At 38.2% G+C, this 20,370-nt stretch overlaps 2 protein-coding genes across 9 annotated transcripts in view; both read left to right on the top strand.

The window, feature by feature from the left end:
• LOC137064134 (uncharacterized) overlaps positions 1 to 5,284 on the top strand; it is a 7,665-nt gene extending 2,381 nt beyond the window's left edge. For all 3 annotated transcript variants that reach the window (XM_067435469.1, XM_067435467.1, XM_067435468.1), the window contains exons 3-6: positions 1,506 to 2,458; positions 2,621 to 2,779; positions 2,906 to 2,998; positions 3,635 to 5,284. In XM_067435469.1, the coding sequence (XP_067291570.1) occupies positions 1,517 to 2,458; positions 2,621 to 2,779; positions 2,906 to 2,998; positions 3,635 to 3,958 (1,518 nt within the window). In that variant the 5' untranslated portion in view covers positions 1,506 to 1,516 and the 3' untranslated portion in view covers positions 3,959 to 5,284. The remainder of the gene's footprint in view (positions 1 to 1,505; positions 2,459 to 2,620; positions 2,780 to 2,905; positions 2,999 to 3,634) is intronic.
• Positions 1 to 20,370, top strand: part of asap1b (ArfGAP with SH3 domain, ankyrin repeat and PH domain 1b) — a 126,370-nt gene that overhangs the window by 40,435 nt on the left and 65,565 nt on the right. The window lies entirely within an intron of this gene.

Here is a 20,370-nt window from a genome sequence, read left to right as displayed (position 1 = left end):
CAGTTTCCTTACAAATTCTCAGACAAAGTTGATCAGCCTCAGATTATCCCAGGTACATTTGCCTCAAAACGTACAATTGGGGGAAATGCCCATGAGAATTGGGCACTTATTAGGCTTTTGCCCCTCATGGTTGGCCTTGATATCCCTGAAAATGATAAAACATGGGAAATTGTGTTGCTTCTGAAAGATATTTTAGAAATGACATTGGCTTTCAAGTTCACTGAGGATTCTCTTGATTTTCTTGACGCAAAGATCGCAGAACACAGGCATTTACTTTTAACAGTCTTTCCTCATTTCACATTGCGCCCTAAACACCACTACATTGAGCACTATCCGCAGCTCATAAAAATGTATGGACCACTAAGAGATATGTGGACGATGCGATTTGAGGGAAAACATAAATTCTTCAAGCAGGTAATCCGTGACACAAAAAACTTCAAAAATGTTCCACAAACTTTGGCTGTTCGCCATCAAAGAATGCTGGGTTACTACATTGACTCCCCCTCCTTTCTTAAGCCATCCATGCAGACAGAGAAGGTGATGGGTACTTTGATTTCAAATTTCCCTGAGAACATTCAGGAATTCCTGAGACAAACATATTCAGTTCAGAACACTGTCCTCACAGCATCATCTGTGAGCATTGATGGAATCAAGTATAATCCAGATATGGTTGTATCTGTTGGTACTTGTTCAAGCCTACCTGATTTCAGGCAGATTTTCAAAATTCTTGTCATCAGCAGTGATGTTCTGTTTGTGTGTAAAGATTTGACATGTTGGTACATTGAGCACCTACGTTCTTTTGAACTGTGCAGTCATGTGCTATCACTGTCAATTACCAAACCATCAGATCTGAATGACCCATTTCCTTTGCCAGCCTATACACTTCGGGGCAGGACCTATGTTACTCTCAAACATTATATCATATGCTGAATACATGACAATTCTGGTTTTAAAGGGACTTCAGAAATTCAGCTAATTGTCATTTACTCTTATTATTCGGAAGACAAAAAGGCTTATTTTTGAAAAAAATTCTGACTGCTCTTGTCTGTACTATGTCAGAAGATAGGCATTGCTTCTGAAGCTTCAGGAGGCTATAATGTCATCCAACTTCAAGTGTTTAAATAGTAGATCAATGGGTTTGGTGAGAAACAAACTGATATGTAATTCATTACTTTCTTTAAACTGTCACATCCCGCATGCACTATTGAGAGAGCAGCAGTTAAATGCTATCCTGTGTGAAGGGTTGCTCCCTTGCACAGGAAATTTCATTCAAGATTTATATACAGTAAAATGGATTAGATATTGAATTTAATTTCTCAACAAACCCAATTCATATGCCTTAAATGCTTTATTGTATTGCACAAGTCACATGGAATTATCAATGCCTTTATGTACTTTTTAAATTCAATTTAAAGTAGGATGAGTGAAACTTTACAAATCATTTTTGCATTTTTGGATCGAGCTGTCACTTTAAGAAAACTAACTCAGTTCTTTAACTTTTGTAGAGAGAACAAATATGGAGACAAGGACCATACTCAGAGTTATAGTTAGTGACAACGACATCAGAAAAATCGTACTTCCTTTGAAACCACAGACAGTTGACTCACTGTTGGAACAACTTGAAGAAAAGCTGGGACTTCAGTACAAGTTCACACTTCAGTTTGAGGATCCAGACTTCAACAATTCCCTTGTGAATCTTACCGACATTGCTGATTTGCCAGATAAGCCAACACTGAAGATTGTCTCACTTGTGACGACACCAACCCCTAGCACAGCTGACACTGAAATCCTGTCTGTGGCTTCTGATGATCCATGTCATAGTGTACGTACTGCATGGCCAGAAACTTTCGAGATCCCTAATTTTCCTGTTGACGTTGAATACAGATTACGTCAGGGAAATCTACAGTACATGCAAGATCAAACATATCTACAATTGTCAGGAGAACTTAAGCATGAGATTCTCGAAAAACTTTCCGAGACAATATACAGTTACAAAGCTTACCCAGATAAGGAAGATTTTGAGGCTGTTGCTGCTGCTTTGATAAAAAAACATCCCTGCCTTACCCAGCCTGGCTCATCTAAGGGGTGGAATGGGTGGTATGATAGCCTCAGATGGAAAATGGGTAATTACCGCTCAAAACTGCGTAGAGCTGGATGTTTGGAGGTATCCATAAATGGTGGAAAAAGAAGAGGACAGCAGCCTCAGAGAAACGTCAAAAGACCCAAGAGGTTTGAAATCAATTTTCTACCGAATTTCCCTGATGGTGAAGATGAAGCCAGCATGGAATCCAAAAGGAAAGAGATGGTGGAAGAGATGAAGAAACGTCGTCTTAATTCTGCACTGATAGCCCAGAACATGAATTCTACATTTGCCTTGCGCAGAAAGGAATTGATAGAGGAGCAGCCTGCAGTGAAGGACACAGTGGAAAGGTGGCCTGCCCTCTTCACAAATAGTCAGGTGAGTAAATATTCTTGTCTTTGTTAGTTTCATATATAATTTCATGTTGAACATTTTCTAAGCAAAATGATCATTAACCACTTTTCAGATTGATGTTTAACACATTTCAGTGAGAAGTGATAACTTAATGTCAGTTTGTCCTTTTTTTATTTCTTTTTTTAGATTCTGTCAGAGTTTAGTCGTATATCTGGCAAAAACCTGCAAACCGAATTCTTTCAAGAACTGGACAGATTCACTCAACGTTTCATCGACATCTTCAGGGCTAAAGGTGGAGACACTGGCTCCAAACTTAAGAGGATTCTGCACCAGATTGACAATGATGTAAGTTCCTCAGACACATCACAAATCATTTTCAATAGTAAAACAGTTGTTGCTTCTGTTGTTGCCTGACCTGTGTTGCGTTTGTGTCATGAGCGCTAATAAATATTGATGTTCATAACTTTGCAGAAATCCAACGTCAATGCGAGACGAACAGCCGTTCTTCATGGCCTACCACTCCTCCTTGGAGAGGACCCCACAGATTTTTACAAGACATGCTTTGTAAGTACTTTTTTCCTGTAGTGTGATTCTTATTTAACAGTCAAACTGTTCTTAAAATTGTTTTGAGATCTGGCAAGAAGAGTTACGAAAGGGAAAAAACAGTCAGGACACTGAAACAAAGAAAGGGATAGAGAAAAAGTGAAAGATAAATTAAGAACAAAGAGACAAAGAAATGAAAGAGAAACAATTGTAAAAAGGACAATAGATGGGAGGTTTGAATTTTAGACGGGTAGGAAGAATAAAGGAAAGACGCAATAGAGATGAATAAAGTCAGTAAAGGAGGTAAGAAAGAAATATAAATGACAGAAGGGAGGTTAGATCAAATTAAAAATCTGATATTTAATTGACTTTAAAAATTCAATCAATTCTCCATAATGATGTATTTTGATACCTTTTCAAATATCAAATTATAAGATTTAGAATAGGTTTTTATTTATTTAGCTGCCCTTCAGTTTGATTTCATTTGAATGTCTCCATGCATCCACTGATATGTCTTGTTTGAAAAGGCCTTTACATTTAGACATAAAACAGTGTTATTCATTTAGTTTTACATTTTAATGCAAGGATGTGTTTTTAAAAGAAGTTTTGTGGCTTACATTGACCTTATTTTTTATTATATGCTATTCCTGTTTTTAGGACTGTGATGGCAATGAAGACATGTTCGACACGGCAGTCTGTATTATGACAGTGATTCCTGAGGACTGTCCAACTGTGCCTTACTCATTGCATCTTGATGCCACAGCAACGACAATAATTTTGGAAGGTACAGTGGTTGTGGATAACCTTGAAAATTTTCCAGAAGCAATGTGTCTACTCTTCGGGCTAATTTATGCTCTAAACTTAGAGTATCCAAAAGCACTGAAGAGCACATTTGATTTCATACAGAGAGTGATTTTGTCCCTTGGCCACAAGTCACTGAAACCTAAAATCCAATCACTAAAAAATCGCCTAATGCAGTAATGTTTTTTCATGGTTTAAATGGTTAGTTCATCCGAAAAGAAAATTTGATGTTTATCTGCTTACCCCCAGGGGATACAAGATGTAGGTGTGTTTGTTTCTTCAGTAGAATACAAATGAAGATTTTTAACTCCAACCATTGTAGTCTATAAGTCGTATAATACATGTCAATGGTCATATTTTAGAGTTTGAGAGTAAAAAAAAAATATGAATCCATATTAAACCCTGCAGCTTGTGTCGATACATTGATGTGTTTAGACACGAAACGATCGGATTGTGTGAGAAACTGAGCGGTATTTGTATCATGTTTTACCTCAAATACAACACTATGTGCATTAGTCGTCTCCGCGCCATTACTGCCTGTAAGTGAGGTCAAATTACACAATATGGCATAATGATTCGTGCAATAGATCACTTCCACCGCTTTTATCCCATTGAGATAAGCCATATCATGTACATTTGACCTCACTCACCGGAAGTTATGGTGCGCTTGCAGCTGTTGTACATAGTGTTGCATTTGAGGTAAAAAAATTATATTAATACGGTTCGGTTTCTCACACAAACCGATTGTTTCGTGTCTCAAGACATCAATGTGTCGTCACGAGCCGCAGGGTTTAATATGGATTCGTATGTTTTTTTTTGTTGTTTTTTTTTTTACTCAGCTCTCATAGTCTAAAATGTTCCCATTGACATGTATTATACGACTGACAGACAGCAACGGTTGAGTTAAAAATCTTCATTTGTGTTCTACTGAAGAAACAAACACACCTACATCTTGGATGTCCTGGGGGTAAGCGGATAAACATCACATTTTCATTTTTGGATGTACTCCCTTTAACCATTACTGGGTTCACTTTGAATAGATCTATGCCTTTTAAGAGAACTCAAATTGTTCAGTGCTATACTGTTTTATAGATAGCTACTTTTGTATTTTCCAAAAAATAAGTTTTAGAGTAATTTTATTGGAAGATAACTTTAATACAGTTCTCTTTAGAAAAGTTGTTCTGTACTAAACTTGATTCAGACTGTAAAGTGTTTGCACAATTTGCTTTTGACACCTTTGTAAACATGTTAAAGACAAAGAAAATGTGCTCTTTTTATTGTCTTTTTTTTTAGTACAGTATGTACTAAAATGTCATTTTGCTTTTGACACCTTTGTAAACATGTTAAAGACAAAGAAAATGTGCTCTTTTTATTGTCTTTTTTTTATAGTACAGTATGTACTAAACTTTTTCTAAAATGTCAGCTGGCCATGTTGACAGGCATGCCTTAAGTAATGTCTTTCATATTGTTTTATAGAGCAAATAAACATTTTAGTGTTGTACAATATCTGTTGTCTGTCTTTGTTTCCTCAACTTAGGCTTTTGAGTACAGCTTACTTGGGAAATTTAAGGCAATCAGTTTCCACACATTCGTCTAGTAAAATGAACAAGCAGACATGTTAAAGTAACTGTTTTGTATGAGTTCTGCTTACAAACCCCAACTTAAATCTGTAAGTTGGCTGAACTTTTGAAATTGAGTTACTTGTACTCAAGTTGTATTTTAACCTCTACAAATACACAAGTTAACTCTACAAAGTAGTAGTAAGTAATATTAAGTCAGAAATGATGACCTAATTTGCTTGGAAATTTTGAGGCAATCAGTTTCCACAGCTTTTCTAAGTAAAGTCAACTTATTACTTTTTACAGTGTAGCTTGAAATGGGTTCGTACAAATCACATTTCATATACAGTGGCACGAAAAAATTATGTGAACCCCTTGCAGAAAATGTGAATAATTTTAACAAAATAAGATTGTGATAATCTTATCAGGGATTATCACTCCCCCCCACACCCCCTCCCCCCCGAATAGATGTTCGAACTATTCAAACATCTGGGCGCGCATTTGTCAATTAATTTTGCATTACGCATTATTGCGGCGGGGGATTTTTCAGGTTTTTTTAATTTAATTTTTTTTAAATTCGAATATTAATTTTCACCTTCAAAATGCATTTTTTAAAAACTATTCGAATATATATTCGAATTTAGAATATTCGTTGACAACCCTAATGGGGTCGCTGTGTCCATTTCATTTACTGTCTATGCTAAAAAGCCTCGGAATCCATCTAAAATCTCTTTGAACGGAAGCACATTAAAGGAAGCACACGGAAGTCTACACACCAACTTTGGTATGGTCTTTGGTACCAAATCTTTGACTTTACCAAGCGAGGGCCTTCCATTGTCAATTGTGCTTGTTCCTTTTGCATGTCTTTAAACTAGCAACCCACGTGAGCTTTGAGGAAGAGGAAGAGGAAGAGGAGGGGGCAGGGCAAACTGAATTATTTTTTTTGAATGCAGTACCCATTTCAACCACTATCTGTTATTCCTACATACAGCACCTTTAACTCAAAGTATCATGATTCAGTCTTGCACTTTGAGTACTTTAAGGTTTATCTCTACAGCTTCAGATGTGAAGAGCTTGTGGAGAGTGTGGAGTCAAAAGAAACTTTATCATCCCCAAATAAAAAAAAAAAAGCATGTAAACACTGCTGATGACGACAGCCGAGAAATCAAGAAGACTGGCATTTAATTTTGACACCTGCTGGGTGCAGTTCATCTGCTGTTCCATCTTAACAGTTTTGTTTTGCATTTTATCACTGAACCAATTGCTGCTACTAAACTTAACATGGTGTTCCACAGTAAGGTTGATAAGAAGGTGTTTAGTTAAAATGATCAAGCTGGCAAATGTAGCTGTCAATTAGCCAAAACCTTTTTTGTATAAAACAAGACAAATGACAACTTCCTATTCGTATGTATTCTTTCAATAATAATAATAGTTAATAATGATTTGCATTCTGCATGCTGCTAATCCTCATTTTGTACTTTAACTGTGCCTATGCACTGTAGGTAAACTAATACATAATAATAGTTATTATTAATTATTTACTTGTAAAAACCAGTAAAGCAGATTAATAATTAAGTTATAGTCGATTAATAATAATTCTTTCCCCACCAGCAATTAAAAAAAGAAGATACAAATAAAAGCTGCTAGCATTTTTTATCATTTTCACAAAAACGTAATGGTCCTAAGACTATTGAGCCTTCTTTAAAAAAAATAATACAAATTCACAAATAATACAATTTTATTCTGGATTCATGCACTATCAACACTTAAATGTGGGTAAGTTTTATAAAAAGTGATTTTTTTTTTTTTTAACAAAAGGCAACACATTTTCCCCCAAAGACTAAAACGTACATACGCAATGCTTTTATTGCTTGTTTCTGTTTCTTTTTAACTGTGTTTTAATCTGGAGATTCTTTATTCTTTCAGAAGTTGTGTAATAGTCCCCACTGTATAACAGTGAAAACATTGAAAGACACTTTAATAGAATTGTTTTGTTCCTTAGCCTTTTCACTGTTGTTTGATAGCTTGTTAGCATTATGTTTGGTTGGGCGATGCAGTTAAAATGTCTGCAGGCTTCTTAATGCTTGGGGCATAAACATTGTCCGCTAGCATTAGCGTGGCTCTCGGTATGAAGGAGGTGGAGGAGGATGCTGTTCAGCCCGAGGCCCGTGCGTGTCAGCCGCGTGCTGGATTTAGCATCTGGGTGGAGATGCTAGTGGTGACTGTTGTCACTCGCCTTGAGGCTTTACCACAAAATCCAGAAGTGCCAACTTCCTCTCTAAGCAAGCACAGCACAGCCTAGTTTAGCAAGCTTCCATTGTGGATCATTAATTTTCCCCCTAAAGACTTAGCATGCTTGCTGTTGTAGCTTTTTAAGCACAACAGCAAATTACCTATAAGCTGTATATCGATCTATATGTGATTTCACTAATGTGCCGGATAATTTTGTTTAGTTCTCAATGGTTATGTCCTGTTGTGTTAATTTCTTTGTGTATGTGTTTGGATACACAAACAAAAACAGGGATTTTTGAGGAAATGTAGGTCACGCTGGTCAAAAGAGTAGTTATATTTTGCACTCTACATTTAGTGGTTAACAATGTCGCCGAAACTGCAGGCGGCCCACTGAGGATTGAGACAAGGTTTATAAGCAGACTTGTTTCTTGTGAAAATGTTTTTTTTAATTTTATTATTATTTACAGTAATCTTCACAGTAAGGAAGGGGGGAGTCTAGTTGACACGTTCTCTGCTGACACTTCAGGAATGGGTTGGTTGTGTCTAGGAGCAGGTCCCACATCTGATCTGGATCCGGCAGACTACAGTAAACCTCGGGGTAAACAGAGAGACTAACATTAGCGCAGATGTCTTTTTTTAAAGTATAATGAGTACATCAGGTGTTATGGGAAGTCATCCCGGTTCCGGCTGACCTAGTTAATGCAGCCTATCAGTCATTTAACTTATATGAATAATAGAAATTGATGATGTTGTATGTGTATGCCATAGTAAAAAATATGTTTTTAGTCTAGACTAACAGAGTGTGTCTGCTTCCCGAACAATGCTAGGAAGACTGTTCCAGAGTTTAGGTGCTAAATAGAGTTTGAGACCGCAATAGACATGATGGAGTTTAAAGCATTAAGAGCTCATTCAGGTACTGGGGAGCTAAACCATTTAGTGCTTTGTAAGTAATAAGCAATATTTTTAAATGTATACAATGTTTAATAGGGAGCCAGTGCAGTGTTGACAGAACTGGGCTAATATGATCGTACTTCCTGGTTCTACTAAGAACTTAAGCTGCTGTGTTTTGGACCAGCTGGAGTTTGTTTATTATTGATTCATGATTCGGATCGCCAGTGTCACATGATTTCAGAAGTTTGGCAGTTTGACACGTGATTCGTATCATGTATCAATCCGCTGATTCATAACCGTTCTAATCTTTATTTGAGGATTGAAAACAAACCAGGAAGAAAAGACAATGCTGAATAAAGTCGTAGTTATTATTATTTTTGGACCAAAATGTTTTTCGATGCTTCAAGAGATTCTAATTAACCCACTGATGTCACATATGGACTACTTTGATGATGTTTTTTATTCCCTTTCTGGACACGGACAGTATAGTGTGCATACACTTGCATACATTCTTGGACTAAATGTAAAATATCTTAAACTGTGTTCCGAAGATGAATGGAGGTCTTACGGGTGTGGAACCACATTAGGATGAGTCATCAATGACATGGTGAACTTTAAAGGGGGGGTGAAACACTCAGTTTCAGTCAATCTCATGTCAATCTTGAGTACCTATAGAGTAGTATTGCATCCTTCATATCTCCGAAAAGTCTTTAGTTTTATCATATTTATAAAAGAAATATGGGCTGTACCGAGTCTTTCCGGAAAAAAACGAGCGCCTGGAGGCGTATCGTGTGGGCGGAGCTAAAGAATGACAAGCGCGCAAAGCGGTGACGTCCTCAAGCGTGGAAAAACCCATCTATCTCAGCTAATACAGATAATGATCCACAATCAAATCTGAGGCTGAAATAAATTGAACAGGAGAAACGGCAAGATCAGGATGTCCGTCTCTGTGGTATGTACTGTATTTAGGGGCCTTTGTGTGCAGTTTATGAGGACATGATTCGGTTTATGGACTATTGTATGTGACTAAACCTTAGAGGTAGCAAGCAAAACGGTTTTGCACGTCAGAGTCAGAATAGTGTAACGTTATACAGAACAACAATGGAGTAACCGTTAGCGCATTTGAATGACGAAGCACGTGATCGTATCGTTTACTGATGTTTACTCATGCGACGGTAGCCAATATTACAATTTAATTACAATAAACTAGCCTTGTGGTCATGAACGCATTAACTAACTGTTCAGCATTGAAAAGCATGTGCCATAATTTAGTGCAGAGGTTTTTGGACCAATAATTAGAAATTCTGTTTTTTTTTCTTTCTCAGAATTAAGTTTTAGTAAATTACTAGTCATCCATTTTTTTTATATCAGATATATGTTCTGTCAAGCTTGTGAATTGTCAAGTTTTACACAACCTTTACTCGTGAAATATGTAAGATTTCTACAATATTAATTTATCAATTTCTTCTGCATTTCACATGTGTCTAAACTAATAGCGCATGTAAAATTAAGCTTTCTGTGTAAGTTGGTGTTTAATCAGACTCAGTCCTCCCTTTTGGCTGGTGCACTCGGATATTTTTTGATATACCGCTTTTGCAGTTGCAGTCCTGTAATTCAGGTTATCAGATATTCTATTCTAGGAGATGCAACAATGAGGTTCTGTTTCTAAAGTGTGTTTTTGTGCTGTTGCAGAATTTTAATATTTTAAATTTCTTCCTCTTTGCCATGCCATTCTTACCAGGAGGTTGTTGCTAACATGCAAATATTTCCTATAAATAACTCAAAGGAGTAGTGTTAAATGGCAAATTCTGTTTTGCTGAAGTATTAAAAGTTGTATCAATTATCATGAAATTACAATGGTACAGGACATTTTGTAGTTTATTTTGACAACTGTAGTTGCAAAAAAGTGAAAAACAGTTGCTGTGCAACATTCAGGCATCAATTAGAATGAAATTCATAGAAATCTAAAAGACAAACCGATTTAACCTGTGAAAAGTCTGCATCATGTCACCTCCCACGCATCAAAGTTCACACATTCAATAATTTTACCTCTATCAATATAAGTTTCGAGTGGCATTCTGCATAGAGATTGTCTCCTTGGATACAAGTTCTCTCTCTCTTGTCTTATCATTTTCTAATGCATCCAAAATTAGCATTATACAATGGATATGTGGTCCTGGATGCTGACTGGTCAATGCATCAATGCTATACAGTACTAACTTCTATGTTGAACCTTGTGCTACTCCACTTTGTATCAAAGATGAAGGAAGGAGATGTGTACTTCTCTGATCTTTGACAGAAAAAGCAATAGATAAAAAAAGAGTTAAACTATTTAAAGAGCTCTATTTAAAGCATGAGAATGAATGCTCATTTTGTGTTGCATTAGACACCTAATGGTTTTACTGAAAGATGAAATATTTCCATTATGCATGGAAAATTCTAGCGCTGTTGTGTCTAGGGCACAAAGAGAATGTTAGTGTCCTGTCTGCTGCCTTTTAAATGTGCTTTTTTGTTTCTTCCTCCATTATTTCGCTCTTGCACATGAACACAGATGCATCAGGCCTGAAACACTCAGGCTGGAATGCAAGTGATTCTTCATAAAATCAATGTTGTGTACGCCCATAACGCACACAGCTCAAAGGATTTGGCAGTAACTCGGGCTTTAAAGAGAAGTTTTTCTTGTGTTCTTTTGAAATTAATGTTTTGCCAAAGTAGTGGAAAAATAACTGATAATTCATTGTGTCGTAGATCTTAGATGTTTCATTGTTTTCTTTCTGTCACATTCCTTCTTTTTTCTGTCAGGGGAGGTTTGCTTCCATTGTCAGATGAGATGTGAAATATGTATAGGGACATTTTCTCTGGGTGGAGAGGTACAGGCTTTGGTGCAAACTTGGTGGACTTCCAGAGTAGGGACCAAGCGGCAATCTCCCCCAGTTTCTCTTGAAGCGAAAGTAACTTAACCTGCAGTTCATCGACTGGCCGCTAGGGACATGCTCCAAAAGGGAGCAGAATCTCATTGAGCCCCATGTTAAAATGCCCAACTTTACAACAGAAAAAAAACATGTTTACAGCCTGGTACAAATTGTGGTTCTGGTCAATATGGCTAATTTTGCCCATCATGACAACTGTGAGGGGGGTGATATTTATTAATAGTTTATTTGTTTACATTATATAAAGCCTCAAAATTCTGCATAATTAAGGGTGTGACCACTTTGAGTGACAGGTGGAAACCCGTTTGTTTGCTGTCTGTTAGTCATCATGTCACCTCAGCTCCACCCACCTTCTGCCTCTTTGGCCATTTTCTGTTATCTGGGCGTGACGCGCTGCCAAGATGGCAACGGCCAGCTCGTCTCTACTTTACACTTCAAAACTGCTCTTCAGAATCTTATGGGTGACATCACGGACACTACGTCCATATTTTATAATCTATATTTTAGAGTCTATGGTAGTGACCTAGGATTTTCTCGTTTTGGAATATGTGGACAGAGAATCCAAAAAGGAATTTACTGTAAAAAGCAAAATATATGTCATGAAATGTGGCAAACTTTCTATGAATAAAAAAATAAAATAGTGCTGTACGATTTATCAAATCACAATATTGACTAGTGTCCATAATTATGTCCAATATTAAACCAAAAATACTGATATTGGAATCTGAAGTCTGCATGTTCATCTACTATGCATATTCAAGCACACATATATGACACTTCAGAAGCATTTCACCATTTCATTTGAAAAAACTTCATTAAACTTACACAAACTCAAAGCTTGAAAAACTATTTAGAAAACTTTAAATTTAACAAGCAATTATGCCAAATATTTCTGTTGTACAGTAGAATAAAAATTAAAATTTAAAAAATCAACCTTTATTTATATAACACTTTTTACAAGTCCAATTGTTTCAAAGCAGCTTCACAGTGCCTCTTTATACTGGCTTTTTAATTTTTTTATGCTGTTGTCTTAAGGCCAAGTAATAGGCTATTTTCTACATTTATTTTGAGGCGCTGTCCTGAACACTGGATTTTGATGGCTGTGCCACACTGGAGACTTGGACGTAAAAGCCCACGGCTATAGGATTGCATAAGATTTGCATATTTATTTGCATAATTTTTTGAAAGTGGCAACCGAAATGATTCTCAATGATGATCAAAGTGCTCGTAAACATCTTTATCAAACAAATACAATGATTTATTTCTCATCCACCTGCGATTGATTGGAATATTATTATTGTACTACTTGGCCCGTCTGATTGGTGGATATAAGTGAGAACCACACACACACACACACACACACACACACACACACACACACACACACACACACACACACACACACGTCGTGTTTTCATGTTTTATGGGGACTTTCCATAGGCGTAATTGATTTCATACTGTACAAACTGTACATCCTATCCCCCTACACTGCCCCTGCCCCTAAACCTACCCATCACAGGAAACATTCTGCATTTTTACTTTCTCAAAAAAACTCCTTCTGTGTGATTTATAAGATGTTTTCCTCATAAAAATGTCCCCACAAGGACAAGGATTTCGGATATTGCCATCTTTGTGGGGGCCAACATTTTGTCCCCATAATGTAGGGATTACCAGGTCTCACACACACACACACACACACACACACACACACACACACACACACACACACACACACACACACACACACACACACACACACACACACACACACACACACACAAAACAAAGGACAAAAACCTAGAGAAATCTAAATTGCTTATTATAACTTTTAATACCAACCCGCGTATGGGACTCAACTCTGACTCGGCCGTTAAGAAGTCAGACTTGAGTCCAACTCTGCCCCTTTTGGACTCTTTAAGATTTTTTAAGACTTGGTCTTCACTCAAACTTAACAAAGGTGGACTCAGACCCAACACTGGTGCAAACTATATGGAAACATCTCTTATGTTTAAGATAATTCAGGACAGCACTAAATAAAAAACTGTTTTTATGATTATTTTGTTAACATTATTAATATCTTGATCATTCTGCAAGAGGAATGCAAATGTATGGGTCGAACTGTAGGTCGGGTTGCATTGTGTGTGTGTGTGTGTGTGTGTGTGTGTGTGTGTGTGTGTGTGACATTATGTTGTCAGGCTTGGGTTGGTTTGTCCTCCTTTTTCTAATTTGGGAAGGAAATGCCTGCTCTGCATTGACGGGATAAGAGTGTTAGCAGGAAACGTGGCAGCCTTCACCAATGAACTTTGAAATGAGTAAATATGACCTCTTTACAGCCTGAGCAACTAAACATTCAGTGGTCAAGAAATGTCATCTGCCTTTCTTTTGTCCTTGTTTTATTATTATCTCTAGAAACCATACAGTACATTGAAATGTCACTAAATAATTTTTCAGAAGAAGTGGTACTGAATACTTGTCTGACTATCACCAGACCAAGCTCAATTTAAGATTGAACATTGGTCTGGGAAGTCTGCTCTGTATTTTCCCCTGCACAAGAGGTGTGATAAACGAGCATTATTCAAATCACTCTGTACGCAATTGGATAGTCCTTCAACCAATCAGACCAAAAGAGGCGTGATCAACAGGCACGACCCATCGTTTCTCTATCTGTCATTATGTTAAACTCGCCAATAGCATGCAAGGTGGATAAGCCCGTCTTTGAATGGTTCCCGCAAAAGTGTAACAGAAGCAGTAGAAATTAATGTACAGGTTTCCAGACTGAGCTGCAGGGTGAAATCAAATCGCTGGCAGATCTATAGTAAATATAGATACACTTGAATATCTCAACATTGTTTGCCAATGCTGTATTTATTCTCAAAAGCACTGTATTCTAGCCTAGAAATCTAGACGCACCCTAGCGGCAGCAAATCTAATCTGCCTGCGAGTGTCGTCTAGCAACTCTCAATACCCTTCTGTAAACGGCAAACTCTTGCCGGGCCAATCACATCGTGTATAGAGTCGGTGGGCGGGGCAATAATGACGATGGCCAGGTTGCGTTTGCATTCTTCTAGTAAACAGAAGCTGGCGAACGGCGGTCGAATCAGCTTTGACTGCGACTCTGGAAGACTTGGAGTTGAGCTTTTCTCTGAGTAAAGGAAAAGGACGGCACTGAAGTCATTCTTAAAAAGGGAAGATGTGTTCGGAGTTTTGCCGACCGGATACGGCGAATGTTTAATCTATCAACAGGCTCTGTTTTACCTTTGTTGCTCTGGTTGGTTGTAGCGCTATCCTATCGCGTACAGAGGGAGTTTGAAAGACAACCGTTTATCCCGGCCCTCGGATTGAGCCCTGTCAATGGTGAGTTTCCAGACCAAACATCTTGATGTGGGTCTGGCTTGTCAGGCTAACTGTATTGCTATTTATATTGTTTACATTCAAGGTTCATGGCAGTGGCTTTTCGTGTTGGGTTTTAAACCCCACCACTAGATAGCGGTGTTATTTCTGAACTAACAACACTGCTATCTAGCGGTGGGGTTTAAAGGTTCCGTTCTTCGCGTGTTTTCGAAGCTTTGATTATGTTTACAGTGTGCAACATAACATGAGTTCATGTTTCACGTGTAAAAAAACAGTATTTTTCACACAGTTTACTTAACTGTACATCACTGTTTTCTCTGTCCTAAAAACGGCCTGATGATTTCATTGTTCTATGAAGTCCTTCAGAAATACGTAACGAGTTCTGATTAGGCCAGTGCTTCCCGTGTTGTGATTGGACAGCAGCTTAGCGCACTTTCCCCGGAAAGGTCCCGCCTCTTACCATAACGGGGAGATGCAAGCGCTGAATGCGCTCTCTTCTCCATGTGGGAGAGCAGCAAGACCACGCACCCTATTTTGCGAGTTCTTGTTGGCGGAGGGTTAGTCAACAAACGGTTCTAGTGACGTCATTCCTGAAGGAAGTGCAGGGCTGTAGTCCAAACCCTGTCGTTCGCTGTAGGCTTTGAAAGGGAACTTCTGTTAAATAAAATATCTTGCTTGGCATTGAACTTTGAGCTTTATAATTTTACAGGTATTATTTATGCTCTAACAGCAACATTACACACTAACTAAAGTTTGAAAGATGGAATCGCGAAGAACGGGACCTTTAAAACCCAACACGAAAAGCCACTGATTGACAGGAAGTAGTGCAATGGCACACTGCTAATGTTACAATTAGCAAACCCAGCCCACTTTTTAGTTGCCACTGATGGAAGGAGATTTTTTTTTTACCATCTACCACCACAGTGTACAGATCTGAGTTTGGCTTCCACTATAAAGAAGGCACCAAGTAGAAGTCATGTTTGCTAAATAAGCCATGTCAAAATCAAATACTCTGGGAACACATAACAACATGCTTAACATCCTGGCACCATCTGCGCTGCTGGGCCAGCGTTTAGCTGATGTACCTTTATTTATATATGCAGATTGTTTTAAAGCAGCTTCACAGTGTTAACAGGAAAAAACTGCAACAGAATAAGATTGTACAGTTAAATCTATTTTCAACTGTATAGTAGCTCTGGTGGAAACAATGTCATCGTCCAGCTCAGTTCAGTGCTCATAAAGAATTTTCCACTGCATGATAACGCTTGGTACAGGTCGGTATGGCTCAGTATGGCTTGGCTTTTAGGTTCACTTTTACACTGCGTGGTACGACTCGGTTTTGGCACGGCACGGCTGGGCTCACATTGGTTTTCCACCGCCTTAAGCACCCCTTTAAAGTGACTGGGATTAAAGAATAATCATTGTAATTGTGCCGCCTCTACTTCTCGGCATGTGGACGTTTTAACTACAAGACGAAGAAGTTTGTTTCAAAGGAGGTTGCCAAATATTATGTAAAACAAAATACTGCTAAAAACAAGAGAATCTTAGGCACTCGTACAACAAAGCACAAGATGACAACACTTGTTTTGCTCTACGGCGCAGAAGGGTAAACTAATCTTGTATTTAGCAATGTGTTTAGGGTCTCAATCGCTATATCACTGTCACAAAAGCATGTAGTGGTAGTGACGATTCTCTCTGAACAATCCGTGATCTGCAGTGTTTACACATCACTTTTGTAGTATCGGTACGGCATGCTTGGAACCTCAACTGAGGTGGTACTATTTAAGCAAACTGTACCGAACCGCACAATGCAGTGAAAAAGCGTCCAAAAAATGAGCCGCACCATGCAGTGGAAAAGCGTCAATATAGTGTCAATGCGGGCGGATCAGTAATGTAGTTGAATATTTTGTGGATTTATATGTAATGCTAGCCTGACAAGCCAGACCCACATCAAGATGTTTGGTCTGGAAACTCACCATTGACAGGGCTCAATTCGAGGGGCGGGATAAACGGTTGTCTTTCAAACTCCCTCTGCACGCGATAGGATAGCGCTACACCAACCAGAGCAACGAAGGTGAAACAGAGCTTGTTGATAGATTAAACATTCACCGTATCCGGTCAGCAAAACCCCGAACACATCTTCCCTTTTTAAGAATGACTTCAGTGCCGTTCTTTTCTCAGAGAAAAGCTTAACTCCAAGTCTTCCAGAGTCGCAGTCAGAGCTGATTCGAAAGACCACCGCCGTTCGCCAGTTTCTGTGTTTACTAGAAGCACGCAAACGCAACTCGGCCGTAGTCATTATGGCCCCACCCGCCGACTCTATACACGATGTGATTGGTGTGAATTCGAGGCCTCGACTTTGGAAGTGCATGCAAAGTGGATAAGTTTACACAGATCAGAAAACAGTGTTTTCTTGACATGTCAAGTCAACAACACAAACCAAACTCTTCCAGGCTTCAGATATACAGTGTTTGAGGGCCGGTCAAAAGTATACGTTGTTAACAGGCCACCAAGACCATAGGATGGCATTATGCAAAGTTGTTACAAATCTATCTAGGTTTGCGTGGGAAGTAAGAAGACCCGTTTCAAGTTTGGAATTGGTTCTTTCTTTCGGAATATGATAACACTTTGCAGACTTTTTACATTAACAATCAGGTATATAACACGCTGCATATCTTCACTGCAATAAAGTTGTTGAATTGAGTTGAATTGAATATCATGAATGTAGAATAATATCCAAAATAAGCATAAGAGTGCACTTTAAATATTGTGGAGTGTAATTGTTGTAGGATGTAATGTATTATGGTTCAAACGTGACATCGTGCATGTGAAAAATTGATCTTGAATGGCATTTAAGTTAAATGATAATTATGGATTTTTAGAAAAACAATCAGTAAGGTATGCACAGTATCATTTTGGGTAATCAGTTTAGTAATCTGTATTTTTAAATTGGTTAGATATGTGTTGGTTGATTTTGGATGTTTAATTGTTTACCCCTATTTTTACATATAAATTGCCTTTGTCATAATCTAAAACTCCTTAAAGGAGTGAAGAAAATGAGCGAAATCAGACACTGAGTGCACCGAAAGGGGTGCTGCTTTTGCTTAGTTTGTGCTTGCTGTCTAATAATCATTTGAACTCAGCTAACTGGCAGCTCCAGTAGTAATGAAAATATTTATCTTGAACACTGTCATAAAAACTAGCATGTACCTTAATTAAACAATTTAATAATCAATTAAAAAGGAATTTATGCTTGTATGATATTGTGCTGTACCTATATTGGACCATTGGTTTGGAAAATGGATGGGAGATTCAACTGTGAGCGCCATCTTCTGGCAAGACAGGTATTCATTTGGTACGACCCTTACAGTGCATTACGGGTGTTCTCTAGCCGTTAAGCGTACATTGTACACTCGTTTTTGCAGTGCATTGTGGGATCACAAAATCTACCAAATCACTTCCAATCATAAGTTAAAGGTCTCTAAAAGAGACCTAAAGAAATTACACTGCCATGCCTTCAACTAAACGCTTCATCCCGGGTACACACTACAAGATAATTCTCCCTTTCTGACAATCCTAGGTAAAGTCACAATTATCTTGATGGTTCTATAGATTATCTTATCAGATATTCCTGTGGTTTGAGGTGTGTTAAGAGTCACCGAATCTGGTTGGAAGAATGTTGGAGTCGCCCCCTGAGCTCGAAACCTAAAGAACAAACGCTAAAAAAAATATCAGAAATCCTGCCATGTGGGGGGAACCCAGAGGACAATAATAATAATAATAATAATAATAATAATAATAATAATAATAAATAATAATAATAGTAATATATTTTATTGATAACGCTCTTTTCATTCCGAAGAATCTCAAAGTGCAACAATAGAAAGGGAAAAATAACAAAAAATTATTAAAAAGTAAAAATATAGAATAATACAAACGATCAACACATAAAAGCGTTTCAAATAAAAGAAAACAGGGCTGATGGTGGTAGTCCCTGTAAGCTCCAAAGTACACTGTGGTCCACTCCATGTTTTACATTTCTCCCAGCATGTGTAAATACAATCATGCACATACTCTGGAGATTATCACGTGAAACTAAACAATACCCAATCAGAAAGCGAGCTCAGGGAAGACTCACTTCCAGTTCTCCAAAACCATAGCGGAAATTATCGAGTGCACTCATTCAACTGAATGACTGTCTTGTCTACATTAAAATTTAGGTAAAATTTTGCTGTAACATGTAAAGTCCATGTACACACAGTCTCCACAACTTTTATCCAAGTTTTTGTTTTGTTTTTTTGCACACATTTTCTGTAAAAAGCAGTCCATACAATATAAGAGCTATTTCTTCTTGCAAGCCGTCCGCCATGTTTGTTTCCCCTTGTTTACAAGGGGAAGCTGTTGTTTGTTAATAGAATCTGCTAGTGTTTAGTCTTAGTCACATCGTGGCACTCCACACACTAGAGCAGGGGTCCCCAGACTCTGTCCTGGAGGACTGATGTCCTGCAGAGTTTAGCTCCAACCCCAATCAAACACCTGAACAAGCTAATCAGTAGCTGTGTCTCATTTCGTTAAATTTCGAAGGCTCTGTCCTCTGGAGGACACGTCCTATGTATTATGCAGTATACGGAATGTCCTCAATCAGAATTAAACAAGACGTCCTTCGTAGGACACACAGGCAGGAAGTATCACGTTGCTATGCCAACACCTCCAGCCTCGTTGCGCTCTCACACCACATATATGAATGAAAATTATTTATAACTTGAAAATGACTGAAATATTTCTTGTCTTGACAGCAATGTACTGTTCTAAACGTTTAAAAAGCACGTAACAGTTGTAATCCATTTTACCATAACTATCTGTTTGAGGTAATAAAGCTTAAAAAACTAAAACAAGCTTAAACTACTTGCATTTAAACACCACACCTACGCTTGCATGCATATCTGGCGGTGGTGGCTTTTTTTTTTTTTTTAATTTAATATTAAAAAAAAAATATGATGGCTGTTAATGACGACGCAAAGAATTGTGGGTTATCTCCAGCCGTGAAGAATACACCTCATGCACACTCCGAATTCATGTGAAAGAAGGACGCATTCGAAGGTCGCATTTGGAGAGTCCTACTCACTTTTTTGAAATGAGACGGCCTTATGACGTATGCAGCCTTCAAATGCGACCTCCGGAGGATGCAACCTTCTGAAATGTGAGACAGCTAGTGTCTTACTAGGTCCTAAAAAGGCACTGATTAGCTGTTTCAGGTGTGTTTGATTGGGGTTGGAAATAAACTCTGCAGGACAGCGGCCCTCCAGGACCGTGTTTGGGGACCCCTGCACTAGAGAAACAAAACGGATATATCTATGATTTCTTATCGGCATGTTTGTGGTGTATCACATTTTGAAAATCTTTTAGTGTGGCCCCAGCTTTAAACACTGAACACCAAAAAATGTGTTTGGAAAAGTCAGGCAATTGAACCCCAGTTAAGCACACCTGAAGGTAAATCAAGGTCTTACTAAGCATACTAGAAATTTCCAGGCATGTGTTGGGGCAAGTTGGATCTAAACTCTGCAAGACAGTGGCCCTCCAAGACTGAGTTTGCACACCCCTACTCTACAGTCATGTAGAGTGCATGGCT

This window comes from Pseudorasbora parva, chromosome 24, assembly GCF_024679245.1.
Source record: "Pseudorasbora parva isolate DD20220531a chromosome 24, ASM2467924v1, whole genome shotgun sequence".
Lineage (NCBI taxonomy): Eukaryota > Metazoa > Chordata > Actinopteri > Cypriniformes > Gobionidae > Pseudorasbora > Pseudorasbora parva.
This window is presented reverse-complemented; position numbering and strand designations above follow the sequence as displayed.